At 26.5% G+C, this 23,113-nt stretch overlaps 1 protein-coding gene across 2 annotated transcripts; it reads right to left on the minus strand.

The window, feature by feature from the left end:
* Positions 1–158: 158 nt before the first annotated feature.
* Positions 159–21,217, minus strand: LOC132931939 (cytoplasmic dynein 2 intermediate chain 1-like). 2 transcript variants are annotated; one of them, XM_060998049.1, is made up of 16 exons: positions 20,806–21,217; positions 20,584–20,737; positions 17,031–17,266; positions 16,717–16,968; positions 16,511–16,651; positions 16,221–16,355; positions 13,571–13,867; positions 12,873–13,027; positions 11,431–11,525; positions 11,267–11,358; positions 10,865–11,028; positions 10,610–10,755; positions 9,873–9,931; positions 3,866–4,035; positions 3,644–3,764; positions 159–403 (listed from the first exon to the last, which is right to left on the minus strand). In XM_060998049.1, exons 1-16 carry the CDS (start codon positions 20,851–20,853, stop codon positions 290–292), a joined length of 2,379 nt encoding a protein of 792 aa, XP_060854032.1. In that variant the 5' UTR covers positions 20,854–21,217; the 3' UTR covers positions 159–289. The 2 variants fall into 2 exon arrangements, with proteins under 2 accessions (XP_060854032.1, XP_060854031.1); XM_060998048.1 differs by lacking the exon at positions 20,806–21,217 and having other exon boundaries at positions 20,584–20,796.
* Between the last annotated feature and the right edge of the window lie 1,896 nt (positions 21,218–23,113).

A 23,113-nucleotide genomic window follows, 5' to 3' on the forward strand; every position in this document is an offset into this window, starting at 1 on the left:
TTTTTTTTTTACCTTTTACACACCAATAGTATATACAATTATATAAAAGTTTATAGTTATGCACACGGCAAATCAAAATTAAAACATTATTACGTAGTTGTACATACATGTATGTAAGATGGTAGTTTTGTTCCGTAGAATACTGTGTACCGCACAAGTAATCGATATTATTTTTTATTATATTACACGTTATCAGAACTAGAAAAATATATTATATATTATTAAATTAAAAACACTGTTATTGGCACATTATGTTTATATTATGTTAGAAGCTTGAAGCAGTTCGCTTCTATAGAGCGGCCAGAAAACTAGTGAGCTGGTCGCTGGAACACTCGCTTGTCTCGTTCCTTTTGTCCAACTTCAACTGGTGCAATTCAACTGTGCCGTCCACAAATGCCAATCCCTAAAAACAACAGCAATCAACACTTCGACATTATAATGTTATTGATAATAATAAGTTATAATTATCGTACATTTGATATTTCTGAGCTGACGAAGCATGAATAAATTAAGCAATGACGTTTAATAAGTATTTTGTTGGAATTTTGGAATTTAGACATTCAATGTAAAGAAAATAAATGACAACTGCTGTACGAGTTTTAAAAATATTCACAATTTATTGAAATTATAATTTTATTTCGATATTTTTTTTTTTAAATACAAGAAAAGTTTATACTGTTTGTACATACAATTATATAATTTGTATCAAATGTTGCAATTATTGCCTTATTGGTAGGTGCCTAGTACTTACACCAGATTAGTAACATTTTTAAAACGTTTATTAAAGTTGGTATTAATAAACATCAACGATTTTGGATGTAGGGTATGAGTGACTATTTTTGGCAAGTAATACACTTTTTAGTTGATAGTAATAATTAAACGTACTGTATAAATAGAGATAGATAAAAAATAAATAATATAAACACATTGAACTTTTTGTGTTCTATACGTGTTTATGTATAATATTAATAATAATATTAAAAAAATAACACTTAAATTCATAAATTACGTTTAAAAATTGAATATACGGAATAAAATTTAAAAAAAAATGAAAATTTACCATGTTGTGTATTGAATAGGAAAATAAAATGAGCGTGTCGAATTTAAATGCAATGATAAGTATTAAGTTGTATACGAAAAACGATTCTTTCCGGAGATGATAAGTATTTTATTAGAAATATGGTATGTTGAACTTGTTTTTTCAAATACATTGAATATATAAATTTTCTTAAATTAAATTCTTGATAAATTATCATTAGAGTATTATAATATACAGTGGACGTCGCTTAAAGGACTCACTTTGGGACCAGCACAAAATGAGTCTTATAACAGAATGAATCTTATATTAGACGAAGCGGGAAAAAAAAATTAATTATATATTAATGAATTGTATTTTACTACATACTTTGCTTTAATTTTAATCTACTATAATATATATTTCATACCTATTACATACGATAATTACGAAAAATGTGAAATGTGAGAACGTTTGTTGTACATACACACATTATAAAACATGAATCAAAACCAGAAATAACCCAAAAAATATAGTAACATTTTTGAAAATCAATTTATTTCTAAATTTTAAACAAACATTTTTATCTTTTACAAATTTTTTTTTACGAAATTTGAGTCTTATAAACGAAGTGGTGAGTGTTATAACCGATTTTTTTGTAATGTGTTTGAATACTTGTGTATTTTCATGTTATTATTATTTAAATTCGTCAGTCAATATTTGCAATGTACCATAGAACGATATTATTGTGTGAATATAAAGGTTTATAGTTTGATTAATAGCTTTACATAAGTCTGAATATTTTTGAAAATTTCATAGTTTTTATAAAACTATAATGTATATTATAATCTGATTTACCAAAATATCAATTATATTATGACACATTCAATCAGAAACTATCGTCAAATTTAAAATTAAAGCAAATTAAAGTTACAAATTATGATAACAGTCACAAAAAAAAAACATATCATTATAATAAAACCAACAAATTCTCTATTCAGAATATAAAAAGGGATAACGAAGTACGAAAATATGTCGTCAGTGGTGCACTAATGTTATTTAAATGGGTAGCACATTTTAGTAAACTTTCAATTACAACGCACATCATCTATCCTTGCAGCCAATTAGCATTTTGACCCTCCGAATTAGGTATACAGTAAAATATTAAGTTCATCATGCGCATCACGAATAATCTAAAAGCTAATAGATGAAATATTTAGAAGTAATTTAAATGAATGATGATTGGTTCGCTCGTCTTGGACCTCAATGTGATTTAATGTGATCACAGTTTTTTTTATACTTTTCAACAAGTTTAGTGATTGAATTTATTTTCTAAGTTAAAAAAAAAACATTGCTGAGTTATAGCAATTTCAATTGCTAAAATTAAATTAAACTATAAAAACCTGGAAAACAATTTATAAAATGCGTAGTCAATAATAATAAATACGTAATAATAAAAATAAAAATAAAAACATTGATTTTCCTTTTATTCATTAAAGTTTTATTTATCTAACAAATTGTTCAAACTGTGTACCATAATGGAGCTGTAAGCAACATTCAACACGAATTAAAAACGCTCGATTAATAGTGGAAATAATTTGTTCCTCTATAATTTGATTACATGCTGCAATTATTTTGTTTTTCTAATCAAGTATACACGTAGGTGGACCGTTTTCAAGTGATCCCAGAAGAAATAATCCATTTGTGTAATATCTAGTGACCTTGATGGTAACTGAACTGTTTCATAAGTCCCTATCCACCGATTTAGAAAATATTAATCGAGGTAGTTGCGATCAATATTTGCATTTTGGGCTGAAGTCCCGTCTTGTTCGAATATTAAATTTGATCTTATGTCTATTACAAGGTCATCTAACATAATTTGGAGCTCATTTATTAGCTATAACTCGTCTTGTCTATCGTTTTCCATCGTAGAAATATGACCCTACTTGTATAATTTATTAAATCACACAATAATACACTCGTTCCCCACATAGTTGGATTATTGTTGTCAAAGGCCCAATGAGGATATTATGGATTATCAATTATCCCAATAATGATGATGATAATATCGACTGCGAAAAATTGTTTAATATGAAATATAACTAATAACTATGCCTGCATAATATTATTTATAACTTAATTACTGAGATAGCGCCAATAATGATTACAGCAATAGGTAAACGGTTATTTCATAAATTGCATTGGTAATTTTTATTTTTATTATTGACTACGTATTTTATAATCTGTTTTCTAGGTGTAACCCGTTCAAATAACATTGCTAAACTCAACCATTTTTTAACTTAGAAGAGAAATTCAATCACTAAAATTCAACAAAAAACGCAAAAAAAATAATTTTTGATCAAAAATAGACCACAAAAAAAGTTGTTATACGCATGCAAAATATCAATTGTCGCAAAAATAGTCTAATTATTTGAAAATGTGTATATAATTATATTTATTTGTTGACAAAAAAAATAATTAAAATATATTAAGTCTGTAGGTACTTAGTTATTGAATGTTTCCACTTATCACCGGTGTCATACATATGTATGACGATATCAGAATACTATGATATTGTATTAATAGTATTATAGAATCGTAAAGATCATTATGTGTGTTAAAACTGACCAAGTATGTGTTTCGATTTGTTGGTGTTGACATCAATGAAATGGCCGTAACAGTCTTTCCTGGGAACGGTACTGACATTTTGGGCGTGGCGGTGTTGTCGCAAAGGTCCCACACATGTAAGCTATAGACGGTAATATCATAATCATAATTAGTATTACAAAAAACACAGATAATAGAAGTGAAACATATCCATCATAATATAGTTAGAAGGATTTAGATCACCTAGATAATGAATCCAACCCAAAAACGATGCCAGGATATCCGACACACCATCGAGTTTTCACGATACTCGTTTGAGCACCTGACCCGTCCCTCGGCAACGCAATCAATCGTTTCACTGCTTCTGGACGACTAGCTCGGTACAGCAAAACTTCGTTGCTTGAACACGCGACCTGAAAACAAATCATCTATTTGTATCGGTACATAGAAATCCTTAAAGTTAATTATTTTTGTATATAACCATATAAATAAACAAATAAATGGTAATCATTTAGTATAAAATTTAAAATATATACAAATTTAACTGCTGCTAATTTATTAAGATACTAGAAAAGTAGAAAAACGTAAATTTAAGTTTGATAACAATATCTAATATGCATATAAAAAGTAAGTATGTAACCGAAGACAGAATATTAAAAAGTATTTTAAACAAACAAGATATACTTAATATTTAATTTTGTGTGATTAATTTATAATTTTAAATTGACTACTTTACAAAAAAAAAAAAAAACAATAGTATATAGTGACAATTAATAATTTGACAATTATAGTTAGGAGATGCAACTTATTTTTAGTTTTAACATACTAAAATATAATAAAATAACATACAATAGTTTATTATGGTATAGAATAGTAATTTTTATTTTTTTAAATATACCCTACCTCCTTCAATAATATAAAAATTAACATTTTTTAATTGTTTTTTTTTTCAAATATAAAACACGTCATTCCAGTGAATATGCAATACAAGCTTTTCAATTCTCTCGGTTTTCCACAAATTTGAAATTTCTCAAAGGTACCAGAAATACTTTTTTTTACTATGAATTATAAATGTTTACATGTATGATATTTATTAGTACGACGTGAATTCTAAAATAACTTTAGGCGTATATAAATCGATTTCAAACTCTAACATTAGCCCATGACTTGTATAAAGTACTGTGGAAATAAGTAATGAAGTTATAAAATACAAAATAATATAAATTTGCTTTTTATATAAATATAAAATTAATTGTTGAAAGTAAATATCAGTATCTATATTTTTATTTGTCATTATACCGTCGTAATGTATACTTACCATATGGTATTATGTCTCATTAGTGATTTAATACGTAAATATTTTTTTTTAAATTTATAATTAAAAACAACTTGTTTTATAGAACTGTATTAAGTATACCTCAACTATCTAATAACATTTTTTTTTAGGTGCTGATATCGGTACATACTAAATAATAGTCATTACATAAAATGTTAGGTAAGGTTTATTTTTAGCCTTTTATGCTTTAATGAAAACCGCTATTGACTGTCTTCTTAGTTATTTAATCGTTTATAATTATACTAAGATGTCGCCTTCGATTAGTGTATATTGTCCATTAATCATAGTCCACTGAATTGTAATTCTCACTAATAATTATTCCTTTAAATCTATAATTACTTCAAATTTTAAATAGAATTTGGTTTATCGTATATTAGTCGACTAATGCATTGCCAATTAATTGCCCGTTGTTAATAATGCAATTTACTACTTTGGTTTATTTAAAAAAATATATTTCTTAATTATATTATGTATTTTAAACGATTGTTATTCGAGTGTTTAATTATTGTTTAACATCATATTTAAGTTTTATGTAATTAGTTTTGTCACATTGACAAGAAGAAGTCGTTATTTATAATTTATATTATTCTAGTCATTGCGTTAATCTGTAGCGAACGATTTCCATTTTTCTACCTGACATGTGGACAGCTAATACAAACAGAACTAACTAAAAGAAAGTAACAATAAACCACATGAACGTAAAACAAATTAAATTGATATATTCAAATTATATTGAAGGTATTTTCATGTTTGCATTATTTAATTTGTATAGTTGAAAAATATTTATTATTTATCCAAATTATAATTAATGAATAGGTACTACTTTTTTTGACCAAATCTTTTTTTTTGTAACATTACATAATTATTATTTACAGATTGGACATTGCTTAACAGAAAATCTACATAATATTAATCATTTCAAAATAATTATTCCTATTTTTATTTAATTTTTGTTTAATATTCAGCCACTACCAATTTAGACAATTATATATGAAAATTTAATAATATTATCACATTACTTGATAATATTCGAGAATTTCTTTTGAAAACGCAGGTCAATCGATACGCTAATAACACGTAACACAATCAGTATCACACCCGTTGTTGCTTTATCTCCTTGCAAGCAATTAATCAAGCGGTTCTATATTTAATTATATGCAACTTCATTAATTATACTTATATATGTAATAAGAAACTTAGTTTAATTTTCCCTTATTAATTCCTAACAATTAAAATATTATATAGATTTGTACTTACTATAAAATCTAATTGTCTCAGACGTTAGACGTTTATTTATCCTTTTCTTTTTTTATTTGATAAGCATAAGTAAAATTTACATAATTTAGTTGTAGAACACGTTTTTGGTAGTTAAACAAAATTAAAGCGGTACTATAACCTATAATATATATATATACCCGTAAACGAAATAATTATAATATAGTGACATTGTCTCTTGTTTACAAATAGTCTTTAAATGTGCAATCTACTGTCCTTTTGTTTGCGATAAGTACTATTATCTTTCTACCTATAATTGGGTCAACATGCAGAAGCAGGTATAATATATAAGTTTGTTGTCCGTTCTCGTTACGATATGCCATTAGTTAATTAAACACGAGTATGGTCAACTGGCCGCACTGTGCACATTGGAAAATTATTACGATTCACGTGAATTAAAACGCCGTTTTGGATAAGCTTCACTGGCGGGCGAGTGTATTGTCAGGTCAAATTTATGTAAAATACGAACGAAAAAACCCCAAAGACGATTTCGAACAATGAAATACAAAAACAAAATTGCGATAACTGTTAAAGCGTTGTATCCGATAAAAATGCGCACAATTTATTAATATATTATAATATAAACCATTAAACCATCAGACCGTGTTTTAACTTAAATTTGTCGGCATGCGGTCGTAAGTGTAATATTTTTTAATTACTTTATAAACACTAATAAACTAAAATTATTAAACCACGAATTAAGCTATTTTCGTGATCTCTACGGAAACAAAGTAATTATTATTTACTACCATCTCGTGTTCTGCGTGATAGCTAGTAAAACACAAGTTTTGATGCCGGTATTACCACATATATATTATATTGAAGCTTACTTTAACAGTGTTATCGTGTTTTAATGCAATTTTTTTTTCAAGAGCAGTTAGTATAGTGTATTAGTTGGATAAAAATGTTTTATCTTTTAATCATATCAAATATAGAAATATTGAGTACGATATAGAGTCTATAATACTTTGTAATTCCACAAAGTATACTCTATAAATTAAGAAAACATAAACAATATATTAATGTGAATATTATTACGACATAATTATTGTTCAAGCATAATTTGCATACATTGTTAAGTAACTTTATAAAAATAAAGAACATATTTGTCAGAACTGTAATGTTAAAACGCATAAATTATTTAAGCGCGTGGTCGGTCGCGTCAAGATAATAATATAACTATACGTCATAAAGTAAATTAAACACAATGTTAGGTACCATAATACGTATATACTTCATTATATAGAATATCTATATTATATTTTAATTAGGGTTAACGTAGCCGTAGCGAACTACAACATGTTCATTTAAACAGTTTAAACCTTTATCGAACGGGAATTTATATTCGGGTCAGCATTCTAGTGAATTATTAAGGAATCCAGTTGTGCGATTCGGAGTGTGCACGATAAATACAGTTTAAATGGACATATTTGTGTATTCGATAACCTTACTCGCACCGCATATGCCCCATAAAAAGTTATGAGACATTTATCAAAACTGACAAGAGTTTAATAATTTTGCAGCATTAAGAACTTTGAAAGTGTTCATTTTTTTTTTTATTAGTAATCGTTTGAAAAATGTTTATTGTACTTTTTTACTTTTTTAATAAGCTTTTGGATAATAATATGTACCTAATCAAATTTTGTTATGTGTAAAAAAATAAAATCGATTAATACAACATTTATTTAATTTTGTTACTATTATTATTTCGTTAAAATATATACAAAAATTTCATAGCTATAAAACATTGAACTTTTCAATTTTTGTTAGTTATATTATAATATTGTTTTAAAGTGTTGAAAACATAAAACAGCGTCGGACCACTTACATAAATTCACGGAGGCCATTCAGCAAGTTATAATGATTTAACATGTAGATTGACAGTTCTGGTGTGACTTAGTTTGAAAAACAGTATCTTATGACAATTATATCATTGTTATATAATTCACAGTTGTTACGAGTTAAGACTCAGGAATAGTAACTATTAGCAGATAGTCCACTGTTCAAAACCATTTGAGCATTCTAATCATTTTAGACTATAACAAATAAATCTAGTATAATTTGTGCATTGCCTCTCACGTAACTTTAAAATACTGTTTAGAAATTCATGAGATCAGATTAAACTTTACTCAGATAAAACTTAACATTTAAGTTTTATTCGTTTAAGACGCCGAGAAAGAAATATTGAGCAAATTTTAAATCTAAGTTTGGTAGTTGACGAAAATTATATGTTAAAATTATTTTCTAATTAATTACATTTTTACCATTTACTTGAGTTGTTTTTGAAATAAAGTTATTCTAGTAATTGTGTAATAAAATAATTAAAAATAAACTCATTACTACAGAGACTTGAAATTTTTAACTATTATACATAAAAAATATTTTACTTTAAATTTTTTATGTGTGTAAATTAAAATATAAAAAGGCCTTTTAAACTTTAAATTTATAATATAATAATAAATATAAGGCTACCTTTATGTTTCTACCATCCGTCGTCGGTACGGTATTTTAATAATATTTTTTGTCAGTGTTACACGGCGGATTGTATAGGCAATATAGGTACTTCATTATGTGTTTAGACATTGAAAAATAATGGATTAATAATATGTTTATGACTATTTCATTCTGATTCGTATATTATTTTGTTATATTACTTAGAGATAACCCAAGTAAATTTACCTAATATAAATTTACTGATTAGGTTAATTATTCGACTTTTTTACCTGTGATTTATTAAAATTTATATTAAAATATTAACTTTTAAATTGTACATTTTTACAATGCTTTAATACCTAGCTATAATATAAGTTACAATGAAATGATGGATATAAAACATTTTAACGAAGGATAATAGATGAAACCGATGTCAATTATATGTTTACATTTTAAACTATCTTCAAATAGTCATATTTTAAAATTTATAATTTTCATATTAAATTTACAATATTTATTATTATTTTTAGTTATATTAATATTAGTCATTTAACTGTTAAATCAATTTTCGTTCTTAAAATTGTCACTATAATACATAATACACCAATTTTACTTTTATTACCTAGTGTATTTATATTAGTATTATCTAAAAATAAGTATTGAACTAACCTATAAAATTAAAATGATAATTTAATATTATAATTGACTTAGTTTTTCAATCTTTTTTTTGTAATATATTTAATAGTTTCTAAAATACAGCATTTACATGTTGTAATCATATATTTATGAAAAAGTAAAAGTTAGATATACCTGAGTGTGCCTTTATGACTAAATTGTACTCTCTTTTATTATTATCAAATGTTTCTATTTTGTTATGGCATCATGTTTCGTTGTACTCCATTTATATGAAATATATCATAATATAAGAAATTTACAAATAAAATATTAAAATATAGTCACTTCAAAGACAATTGATTCGTACAATATTCTATTGTTTTATGATATTATTACAAATAATTTTTACATTGTATAATGTAAATATTTAAATCTTCAAAGAAACGTTTTGGTAATATATTGATTATATTAGTTTTAATACGAAAGTTTAGCAATGGTTTTCAATTAAATGAAACTTTTTACTAAGAACTTTTAAGGATTATATAAAAACAAAATATAATTAAATAAATAACAGAAACAAAAAATACTTACCAAAAAAAAACTTAAGTCAAATGGGCAAATATCCAAAGAGTTAACGGCAAAATGTTCAGCTACAACAATTATAAATTTTTGTCTAAGTTATTGATTATTTTTTTTTTTTTTCTGTATATAATACCTATATAAACATGTTTAATTTGATGTTTATACTATGCATACAAGTTTAATTAAAGGCATATAATTATTTATGTGGATAAAAATGGATGAAATAATTTTAATTTAGATCGTAAGAAAATTACCAGAATTAATTGTATTATTTAAACTAATTGAAAATGATGAAATAATAAACATTATGTTCAAGTATATGAAAAAAAAAATTTGGCGGTTTCATTCTGGAAGGATTTAAGAAAAAAAAGATGAATTTTAATATCGTGGTTAATCCCGAAGCGAAAATAAATAATAATCAACTATTTAATCTATCGATTAGAGAGCATCTTCTAGTTCAAGATATGAAAAATGAATAGTAAATTTATCAATTATCAGTTATCATCAACCATTAATACAGGTATTAAACAATAATAAAAATGGATTTTTTTTGTTTTTTTTTTTTTTATAATTTAAGAGTTTGATTCAAATTACATTATTACTGAATAATAGATGGTATACAAGACAACATTTGAAGTTATTAAGATACATTGTAACTACAATAAAAACAAATAATATCATAATACTATATCAATAACCATTTCAAGATGGTTATTTTTAACTTTTAAAGGTAATTTTTTAGTTACCTGTATTCTCGTTGGTAAAATACGACGGCCATACTTTGTGTCCTCCTATGTTATACCGGAAAACTAATCCAGAATTAGTACCAATAAAAGCGTCTTGCTTGTTATTCAAGCATAGACATGTTGCCGTAACACCGTCAGACAAGTATCTAAAAGTAGTTGATGAGTTCACATATAATGAAAATAAATACATATTTAATACATATTGTTAGACGAATTGACAATACGTATAATAGAGTATACATAGTTTTTTTTTACCTAGGCACATTTTTGTTAGCATTGAAAGTTTGCATTTTTACCAGTCTTACTGAACTCCAAGGCGCAGTGCCAGCACTCTTGTGTTCTGAAACTACAGATGCGTCTGCCCAACTATCCACTACTGTCCATACGGTCAACACAAAATCTTCGTCCAAACTACAAAGCTGTGAACACGAATCGTTAACTGTATTGTATATTCAAATTAGGTAATTCAAGTACTTATTGGAGAGTTATTATTTTTGACGTTAGTGTAAAACGTACAAAAAAGACACTGTTCTGTTTTTAATTTAATACAATTAATATTATGGGAACCTTAGAAATAAAGTACTTGGACAAAAATTAAAATAATACACTATAAAAGTTAGGCATTAAGCGGAAAAAGTAAATACTGATAATACTCACCTCATCTGGCAATTCTTCGTTTGTTACATTGTTGTATGTTACCGTGCTTAAGCCAACAATTTTCGATCTATGGCCTTGGTCGATCGATAATGCTAAAACAATTCAAACAGCGTTAAATTATATTGTGTGGTCATTTTTCTTAAGATTTATAAAGAGTATTGTACCGGTGTTGAAGGATGGTGAACGTAATGGACAAGGGACACCGTTGATTTGTTGATGATGTAATTTGGCTTCTCTTAAATCCCACACACATATACTCCTGCAAGTACCAAAAACCATTTTTTCAGGTTGTACTATGCGCTGTGTCGTTAATTCGTTTAATATAGTCAAAATAAATTAAATATTTCATATAATATGTATACAATATGTGTTTTAACTTTTTTGCAATTTAAGTAGCAATAAAAACAATAATTATAACAATAAAATAGGTAATACGAGTTTAATAATCAATAATATATTATGTAATTTTAATCACTGGCATATTTATAGACTGGAATTAATCTTAAAGCGGTTTGTCATCGATGAATAATGCAAATCATATTATTGAATGAAATTATTAAAATTATTTTATTTAATAACTATTTAATTAAAAAATATTTTAATAAAATGGTTTTCTTAATTTGAGTATTAAACGTTAGTCACTGTTTCGGGTGGCTTTGGATTTACGAGAATGTGTTACAAGTAGATTTTAAAATTCATGATAGTTGTTTTTAAATTATATTAAAAATATTGATCACAATTCTCAAAATATAATTATTATTGTATTAGTTTTATTATATACTGATTTTTAATGTTTAATAAATCGTCGGATGTCTTAAAAGCACATAATTATAATATTATAGGTAGCTTCAAAAGATTAAAAGGTCAAAAATAAAAGATCTAATAACTTAATCATTCTAATTTTTGAATTTTTATCTTAATAATTAATTTATAATAACGACCAATATCATATTATGAATGTTATATAATATTATATACGTTTTTTCAAGACTATAATTAAATCAATAATACAATTTGTATACTATCACGTTGCTTAAATTCGTTGTAAATTATTTATAGAAGTTGTATTATTTATTTATAATAGATACATTTCTCGTTGCGATTTTAATAAAAATAGTTTTCAAAACAATGAATAATTTAAAACTGGTATAGTATTAAAGTCAACCAGTACCTATTCTATGTTTTAAATATTTTAAATTCCTTTGAAATGTTTAGTTTTGACAGTCAAAACCTAGATTGCGCCACATAGTTCTTAGTACATGTATTATTTACTCTAGATAATAATATTATTATTTCGTTGTCCTTCTTTAAATTTGTAAATAGATAATTTATAATTATTTTTTACATATGCATTTAAATAAAATTTAAAAATATATTTCATAAATGTGTCAATGTAAAATATAACTAATCAACAACTCTATAGTAAAAAAACTTCTCAAGTATTTGTTTCTTATATTTCTGTACACTATAACTTAATACATAATAGTAGTATTTTACAGTGTAATTTGTTAATTATTATTAATTTTAAATACAGAAATACCAAAGTGTAGGTAACAATTATAATTTATATTAGGTACTAATAAATTCAGAATATTATGTATTTTACCCATCCACGTGTGCAGCCGTAACAAATCCTATAGTTGACTTAAAAATAGTGCAAAATGATGTAACACGGTTAGGACATTTGAGCATATACTCAGGATGTTCTGTTATTGATACACTCCAAATACATATAACATATTGATAAAACGAATCCATCACCTGGACAGAAAAATCATATTACACAACTTATAAAAACAAATTGATTATTTAAATTAAAATTAAACATATTATTCCGATTAAAATTTGAATGATATTATTCAAACATACCTAATTGGAATAATCTGAAATCAAATTTCTACAAGCATTTAATAGAAGATCAAAAATAGAAGACGTATTAGGTTTGGTTATAAGTTGTCTGAGTCATTAATTATTACCACTTCATCTCAATAATAATAATAATTATAATGATATTGCTTTATTCGCTTGGCTATGATATCAATACCAGTACATCACTATTAAAGTTAAAACCAGTATAATTCAATATACTAGTATTAAAATAATTTTGATTTTTGGTATTTATACTTTTCATTATTTCAGTTTTTGATATATTTGATTTGTATGTGTTTTTTTACGAAAATAAAAATATTAAAATTGAAATTATATCTACCTACATAAAACAAATTTACTAGTATACCAGCCAAAAGGTCGTATGAATAAATTATTTTAACTAAAAATCGTATATATTGTGTATATATTATGTACTTCATGCGTTGTAACTAGTGATTCGATAATTGATGTGACTCTCAAAAATTCTATGGATGTGACTGGACGTTTTTCGAGAAATTTCAAGGAAGAAACAACTGGGCTTAGATGTCCGTTACTGAAACCCAAGTCAAAGTTATTAGCCACTAGTCTATGTTCAGCTCGATCCATCGACTGCTGTTCCAACATCGATAGCATCATTCGGGCGACCTCGAATACTCTGTCGGGATCTACCATGGTTATGCGTGTTCGACGATGATCATCAGGTGGTTCAGTACCACCGACGCCCAGTTTCGCCTATCACAAAAATAATCGAGTTTAAAAACTTTAAAATGCTGTACTATTAGACAAACGTACGTATACTATCTAGAACTCTTCAAACACACGTACTAAATAATTAACTAATATGAACAAATACCTACGAGAGTAATGAAACAAAGTTAAATAAAAATAAGATTCTACAAAATATCGATTTTCTAGTTTGAATTCTACTTCTTCACCCATGTGGCCATGTTTCTTGTAGCTCATAAAAATCAACTGTGTAACGATCAAATCAAAAATTAAAGTCTATTGGCTATTACAAGTAATAAAATGAAAACTATGTTTAATACTATTTAAGGTGAACAAATTAAATATAGTTAGAATACCAAAAAATCCCTATGGATATCATATTAAGTATAATAGGAATATTTTTTTTTATGCTGGCGATGATGGTTAATTAGTTTTTAAATAATTTCAATTAAGTGCATAAAATGGTTAGATAATAAAGATAGAGAGGGTTTTGAACTTTTCGATATGAATAAATGAGATTTCATTTCAATTTTTAAATCGGCCATTCAATCACGTTATAATAGTATACGATAACTATTAACGATTCAAACGATGCAAAAAGTTATACGTAATATATTACTTATTATAATCTATTTCAAAATATTTTTGATAAATATACTATAGTCACGGAACTAACGTATATCAATTTGTTACAAAAGTCTCCCCGTAAAAATAAAATCTGAAACCACAATGCTGATACAAAAATCCATAAAATAATACATACATATTTTATTGTAAAGTTATTGTGTACTCGTATATACTACATGTACATATTTTATAAATAAAAGTGTATTGATACGTAACAAAATAACATTTATCTTATGTAATTTTATAAATTTATATTTATAAAATATAAGAGATGATTTTGATCAGATGCAATACATAAACAATTATTGACAAGGCGATTCGCCAAAAATGTTCGACCTCATTTTATTCTTTAATTATGTAGTTATTCAAAATCAGATTTTTAAAATTGTTTAATACATTAAAATACCATGTATTATAATTCTTGAGATTTCTTTTACTATTTAAGGTCTTTTAGAAATACATAAGTCTGTTTTTTTTTTAAATGACAACTCCTCTCCCCATTTTGTAAAGTTAATTATAAAAGAGATAATTTTTCTACAATTCTTTATATATATCACAATCAATATTGGAATAAGCCAATAAATTTAGTTGTTTAACATTGTGTACTAAGGATAATAAATCCATTAAAATGGGTATGGAAGATAATGGGGGTTGTGGTAATTTGAAAATTTTAGTCATTAATCCAGATTTATATAAATGGTTCAAGTATAATAAATTAATAAATACTAAATTCGATAAAATTTATATTTTATATTTTTTTTTAAACAATCTTTTAAACACTATTATTAGTATAATATAAATTTTAATAGCGGAAAAAAATACTAATTTAAATTTAAAATTATAAACATAATTTTTTTTAAAACATCCACTTAATATTTTACAATAAAAAGTAGGGTTTCCATTTGCGAAACAGAAGGTTGTATCAGGATATAGGACATTAATTCAGTAATACAGAACATTTCAAGAATTTGAATAAATGTATAGTCTTTAAGTACCTAACTATATTTAAAAATTCCAAGAGGATATAATATAATATACTTGAGCAATGAAATTATCCTGTATAAATGTACATTATATTATTTATATAAATATAATATGTATGATTTAAATATATATTCTCGTCACCAGTACTAGCTCTATAACATCATGGCGAATTATCAAGTTAACTAATTTAGATTTTATAAATAAGTTTCTGAAAAATTTACCAATGGAATAGACAAACATATGTCGCACTATCTGCTCGAATTTTAAGGTGGATTTTTTTTTATATATATATTACATAAACGTCTAAACACATTATTATGATCGATAATATGACTTGACTACGAGTAAAAACTCATGTACTGCGTTAAAAAAAAGTCTGAACACTAAAACAAGAAATTACAAGAAATATGATTCTATTAATTTTTATAATTTTATTTCTTTTTGTGCAGAAACTTAATTTTAAATTATTTCTATTATGATTTCAGTGTTCATGATAAATTATTTATTTTTATTTATTTATTAAGAAATATATTTTAAATATTTTCACTATTTAAAAAAAACCAGTCCAACATGGGTGAAGCCTGGAAAATCAGCTAGTACTATTATATTAATAATTATTTGATGGTATTAAAATTAAACATAAGTCAATTAAAAATTACTTGATTACAATTTCAATACAAATATTTACTTTTTAAAAACTTATTTATTTATAAATGATGCGTATTATAGAGTTTCTTTTTTTATTTACTCTCAAATATTCAATCGATGAACAGTCTAATTCATTTGTCAAGACAATAGGATGTTGAGTCCATTTTTCGACCACATTACTTTCATTAGTTTGTACTTCCTTCTCCGCGTTTTCATCGTGAGTTTGTGTTTGCACCTAAAAATATTGAATTATTTTCATGTTAATCTTTGTACACGTTAACTTATGTTAGTGTATACATTTTTTTTTTAAATTTGTCTTATTGTCATATTTATGATTATTTTCTAGGAATAAAGAAAAAAAATACACTATACTAAAATTATTAATTTTACCTGCATCATGTTTGATCGTCCGTACATTTTTATATATTGTTCATAAGGTATTGCTGGCAATTCTAACAGTGAAAAGCTAACAGTGTCTAGCTTAATCATCTCCATCAAAATATTACCCCTAGTTTGGATTTTGACTTTTACCTACATCGAAATTCAAATTTAAATTAATTTTAATCGTTTTAGTACAGATTAGTAGTTATACCTACTTCTTGTTCTCGCTTTCTTTTTCCAGCAGTTTTAAAGTTGTTTAGTCCCATTTCAATGGTCTGTTCTAACGAATTTATTTCAAACTTCTCATCTAAAAATGGTTCAATTTTTTCTTCTACACAGATGGGCAGCGCAAACTTAACACTTACAGTGTCATTTGATATCGATTGGCTCAGCACCGTTGGTTTTAATGGCGATCCCACTACCAATGAATCAACTGAAGTATCAGATTCAAAGTCGGATTCATAATCCTTAAAATATCATTGAATAATTAAAAAAAAATATATATACATAGTTTATTTGTATTTTATACTTCAAAGTCATCTTCGTATTCTTGGTTATCTGATAGGTCAGATGAATTGCTTTGAACTGTAGCACTATTGTCAACTTTGTCAACAATTGCTTTTTCTTCTTTGTGTGTTTTATTTTCATTTTGGTTGATATTAACTTTTACGTGTTTATTTTTAACATCGACCGAGGGTTTTTTCGTAGTAACATTTCGTTGCGGTTTTTCCACTTTCGTAAATGGGCGGGTGTTATGTTGATCTCCTACATAATATTTCAAATAAAATGTACCTCATAATATATTCTTTTTGTCACATTTTTGAATATTTTAAACATTATAGCATATGTCTACAATTTTAAAAACCATAATAATAATATGAATAAATTATAATATATATTGTATAGTATTGTAATATCCACAGTATTTATTTTGAATATTCAAACTTTACTTTGAATTAGTGTTTAACATTGTTGGATATAATGCAACGAGATTAATTTATCTTATTGTATATCATCAAAATTATAGTGAATATAATTATTCTTGATGTCTGGTTCAATAATTTAAAACCATTATAAGGATATAATAAATATTAAATAAAATGTAAATATAATAAATCAAAAAATAAAAATAAAAATGTCTTACATTTAATGACAATAAAATGGTTTAGAGCAACTTTTACCCTAGTTTATGCTTTACCGTTTGACATCTAGCTTGAAAAATAATAAGATATAAAGTTTATTATTTAAGTTACATATGTTTAGCCAACAAAAGTGAAAATGGTCATTAAGCAACAATAAAAGCTAATACAAAGTAGTTTCTTGTGTTTATTTAGACGATCCACCACAAGAATTATAGCTTTGTTTACAATTATTAAGTAACAACAAAAATAAATAAAATAAGATAAGATAGGTCTAATAAAAACTTGAACCAATGGCTAAAAAATCAATACTAAATTGTAAACTCATGAGTGCAATCGTAATTCAAGGTAAAAGTAAACCTAGATCAGAAAACAATCGAATTGCACAAATCCAAAAGCTTGCAAAGTTCTAGTTCAGATTACTTGTACTGATCATAAAGTTTTACCTTCGACCAGATATTAAGATTTTGTTTTTATCCATTTAATAATGTGAATAACAATGTCCGTAGCTTTAAAATATTATAACGAATTAATTTAAGACAGATTCGGATAAAACAAAAGTTTACCAAATTTTAAAATATACGATTTCTGTGTGATATATAGTTGGTAACCTAAAATCATATTTTACAAAAACTATACACTAAAGATTAATACAGACATTGGTTAATCTATTATTCAGTTATTGGTACAAGTTATAAATAAATGTATTGTTTTATGTTCCGGCACAGTTATGTTTAGAACTCTGGAACGTATTTTGTCAAATTTAATTCACCAAGCAATTCACATTTTTATTCGTATCCGATTTATTTAAATACAATATTTTATGTTAGATTTATCCATTATTTACAGGATATATATGGCCAAAACTAGCAGGGGGTACAAAATGTATACAATGCGCTCGCTGTGAGTTGTACGTATTTCACTGACAAATTAAATGATAAAATGTATTAGTCGTAGTACGGCACTGAATAGTGGATTGGAACCTTGTACAAATATATGAATAACAGCCGTAGGACTTAATTAACTACTAAAATAAATAAAGACTTTTAGTTACATTATCTAGATAATGATATAATATGTAATAATATGCTGATCGAAAAATATTTTGTGATCATGACTTTTGTAAAAAGTATGTCTTTAAAATACAGATCATTATAATATATTAAAAAAATCAAAGTATATAATAAAAAAAAATGCTATTTAAACATGGAAATAATTGGAAGTATGAAAATTAGAACGGATATAGGGTAACATATTATTAAAATAAATCGTATAACAATAATAACAGATTTAAACCATGAATATAAATGTATCTAACGTCATACATGATTATGTGAGCTTCATGTCTGAAAGCAGTACTATATATTTGATTAAAAAAATAATATTTATGAAATATATTATAGATCAGCCTGTCTATTATCTATTGATAGTTATTATACCTATAATATTTTATTACGTAGTAATTAGTAGGTATAGTTAGTACATTTATAAAGTACACAAGTTCGAGATCATCTTATTTGTAATTTTAACTTATTTTATGAGTGTAATAAAATATTGTTGATTATAAAATAATTTATATAATATTAAGTTTTTATTTTTTTAATACATTTATAAATTATAAAACATGAACCAATGTAAATAGTTGGGTTTTTCTTTATTATTTAAAATATAAATTATATTTAAATGAATTGGTAGCCAGAATTAATCCGAAAAGTTGTTTGAATTTATTCATTGTCCAAAGCTTAAAATTATTTTTGTTCGTAAACGGTTTTTTTTACGTTTTTGTAATTTGTCTTTGTTTTTCTTTTCAATCCTTTATTTACCAACCTTTCTTTATTTATTTTAATTTTCATTTATATTTTGTAAAAGTCGTAACTTTATATCACGCGTATTATTAACAAAGAGGGCATAAACACTGGAATTATTAAATGCAATTTGACGCTAAAACTATTTATTTTTATTTTTATGATTCATTAAAAGGTACAATTGTAGGTACATTATTAATTATAAAACTCTTCAAAAAAAAATTTCGGATCTAAATATAATTTGTATTTCAAGCGTTTTTTTTCGCTTGCCTCTTTAATATAAAAATAATAATAATTAAGATAAAATCAATACTAAAGCATCGTTTATATAATATTATACAAACACACTTAAGTACGTTTTTTTTTAATTTTTTAATTGCACAGGAGCTGCTGTACGCGGAATATTCTTACGGACGTGAATTTTATACAAATATCGTAACCAAACGATTCAAACAACTACATACGTATAGTCAGCCGTACCGCAATAGAATGTAAAATGTTTGCATCAGGGCCGGCCTGGCTAGGGCCGGAGTGGCGGAGGGCCGGGATTCCTGCCTGGGACCTTGTACTGCGTTACCCAAAAATACAGTATACAATATTATTGGGCCCAAGAAAATAATTGCTGCCTGGGCCATCGGGTACCCAGGCCGACCCCGGTTTGCATAAATAATTTCGGCGATAATTCGGAGCACTGGGACTATGTTATATGCTATAATATCTTTGCCCTCCCCTCTAACCATCGCAACGACCGCCTAACACTATAAAATAATAATAACGTCGATGACGGACGTGTGATCAATACTATGACGTAATATAATATCGTTGATATATTATCAGATTTGGACTGAAAGACGGTACCGGTGGCGTGGCGAAACCATCACAATCAAGAGTCGACTGCCTCTTAGTGTTTCTTATGGGGCGAAGGGATAATGACCAGCGGATAAATTAATATTTAATACCGATTTGTATTTTAGCGTTTACCGGGTAAGTTAAAAACAAGACGGTAATAAACGCCTTAATTTTGTGTATCGGTTAGGCGAGTTTGTGTATATTTATGGAATTTTCGATCGTAGCGCGTGAAAAATGTCGTCTAGTTCGCCACGCCACTGGTGCCAACCGTCTCATTGGCAATACTGACTGTTCTTGGTCGGTGGCGCGAGCGACGCCGCGCCGGCAGTCTTCACAGCGGGCGCCGGTACGTTCTTTTTGCCGCCGGTCACGGTTGCCGCGGGCCTGGCTCGGCTTGTCGCACCCGGTTGTGCGGCGGTGGATTTCTTCGGCGGCGGACGAGCCTGAAACAGAAATGTCGTTTGAACGTAAAGGAAAAGACGACGGTAACGCATTGGGTGGATCGTCTCACCGCAGCCGCCACAAATCCGTTGAAATTTTCGACGGTCCTCCGGGCCATTTCGGACGGAATTGACCAGCGCCGCGTGCCTAATAACGATTTTACAACAATATGGCGACGTGGTGGAAAAAAAAATACGTTGTGTTTGACCTAGACCAGCTGTCCTCGGGTGCTCGCAATCCCACTAATATGATATTATACCGCGGTATGTGTACATGGCAACCGTTTGTTGTGCGTCCGGTGGTGACGGCGATACCTGGCCGCGGCGGCGTAAAGAGGTTATAATAATATGTTTTATTGGCAGGTATATAGATATGCACCTGTATATATGTAATTTGTTGTGAGTATAATGTTATACTACACATCTGTCAGTATATTATTCATAGTATATAATATTTTCATAATGTTATTTCTGACGTTGCGCGTCAATATGCGGTATATAGTAGACTTCACAGTTTCAATCAATCGCACGTGTGTTGATAATAATTATTACCAAAAAGAAAAGATGACATTTATGATGTTTACACGAAAATTATATAAAATTAATTGCTATATTAAACAGTAAAAAAAAAATATATGTGCGTTACTTTCAAAAATCGAATTTTATTGGAAATTGTCTCCCTTAATATTAAAGAGAACGATTAAAATAGACACTGTGAACATGTTGCATAATATACAAAAATACGTATGTAGATATACAGGCTCTGTTGTGTCAAACAGCTACGAATGGACAATGTTTCTAGATAATGGCCAACTTCTATAAGACAGTAATAAAACAGTATGATGAACTTTAATAAACATTAAACACAACGTTAATGTGTTTTATTATTTAATAATTATACATTAATAACAATTTATTTTATATTATAGTATGTAACATTCAGTTATATGAAGAGTATAAGAAAAGAAGATTATATTATGGACGGTCATAATAATGTTTTACTACTCCGTCTACTCAACACAAAAAGTTTCAACTGACGTATTTTAAGTAGATCATTGTGATTGAGATAATTATATATTATATTACCGTCTTAATCGTATAATAGTGTTTGATAATACATTTTTTCTTACTCTTGTCTGTTATTTTTTTCTGGTGAAAATGATTGCTCCTAAAGGTTTAGGTATTATAAGTCTATAACATTATTCGAAATATCGATTAACTTATTTTTCTAGTTGGTATTAGAAGTTATTTTTACATATTTCTATTCTATAAAGATAATCAAAAGAAATAATTATAAAATGTACAGCATTCTTGCTTGTATGTTTTCTTATAATTCAATTAACCATCCTGAAGGATTTCTCATGAATTATTTAAGTCTAGCATCTATAGACAAAAAAATATATTATTTTTAAATGAATACAACTTTTCTTAAGTTATAATATTATATTATGTACAAAATGCATTCCTTTATAATTCATAATTATTTTTAAAATTTTGCACAGAATCTTAAACCTCAATAATAGTTACTCAAAATTTATTTTTTTTAAATTAACATTTATAGTTGTGAAATCTAAAATTTAACGCTAATATTTTCATAAATAATAACCGACCAGTTTTATTTTTATAATAACTTTGTTATTATTATATTTAAATTTTTTAATTTTAATAAATGGTAATGACACAACCATTCTAAAATCGTTGTTTAAAATATTTTTTATCGTTTTTGACTAAGTGTAATGTGAGAATAAAAGCAAATTTTGTAAATTAAAATGTATTTAAATCAATTTGTTTTTTACCTGGTTATAATAAAGTTTAACATTTAAATTTAAGGTAATTATAATATCCTTTATTGAACTTAATAAATGAAAATAAACTTGGTTGTATGTTTATTTTTGTATTGATAATCGTTTTTCTTTTTAAAGTTCGCTTTAAACACAATATAATGTTTATAAGTATCGTTTAAATAGGAATCGATTCAGAATCGATTTTTCTTTTGAATTTTATTATTTATCATTCAATATAGTAGGCAAAGTTTGTGGACGAATTGGAAATGAAAATATATAATTTATTATACAGTTATAAGAGTATCACGGTCTATGCGCAAAATGTTATACTCGACGGACCTCTCCGATATCGCACCGTTTATACGATGGATATCCCTTTGATGATGTACTCGAATAGGTTTCACCGTGACGCGTTGTTGTAATATCGTATATCGACAAAAATTAAGTCGGCCGCCGGGACAATACAATAAAACAGGGTTACGGAAATCGGTTCGACAGGATGTGTACACGGCTCGCACGCAGATACGTTAGACCGATAAAAAAAAAAAAACACGACGCTGCCGTCGCGCAGGTACAGCAATTTATATATATATAA

Source organism: Rhopalosiphum padi, chromosome 1 (genome assembly GCF_020882245.1).
Source record: "Rhopalosiphum padi isolate XX-2018 chromosome 1, ASM2088224v1, whole genome shotgun sequence".
NCBI classification, from domain to species: Eukaryota; Metazoa; Arthropoda; class Insecta; order Hemiptera; family Aphididae; genus Rhopalosiphum; species Rhopalosiphum padi.

Coding starts and splice junctions, on each gene's coding strand:
- LOC132931939 (XM_060998048.1), bottom strand. CDS start 20,788: ATGCGTTACCGTCGTCTTTTCCTTTACGTTCAAACGACATTTCTGTTT. Junction 17,267..20,583: donor CGCGCCACCGACCAAGAACA/GTCAGTATTGCC, acceptor AATATTATGTAG/GAGATCAACATAACACCCGC. Junction 404..3,643: donor CAAATCGAAACACATACTTG/GTCAGTTTTAAC, acceptor TGTTGTTTTTAG/GGATTGGCATTTGTGGACGG.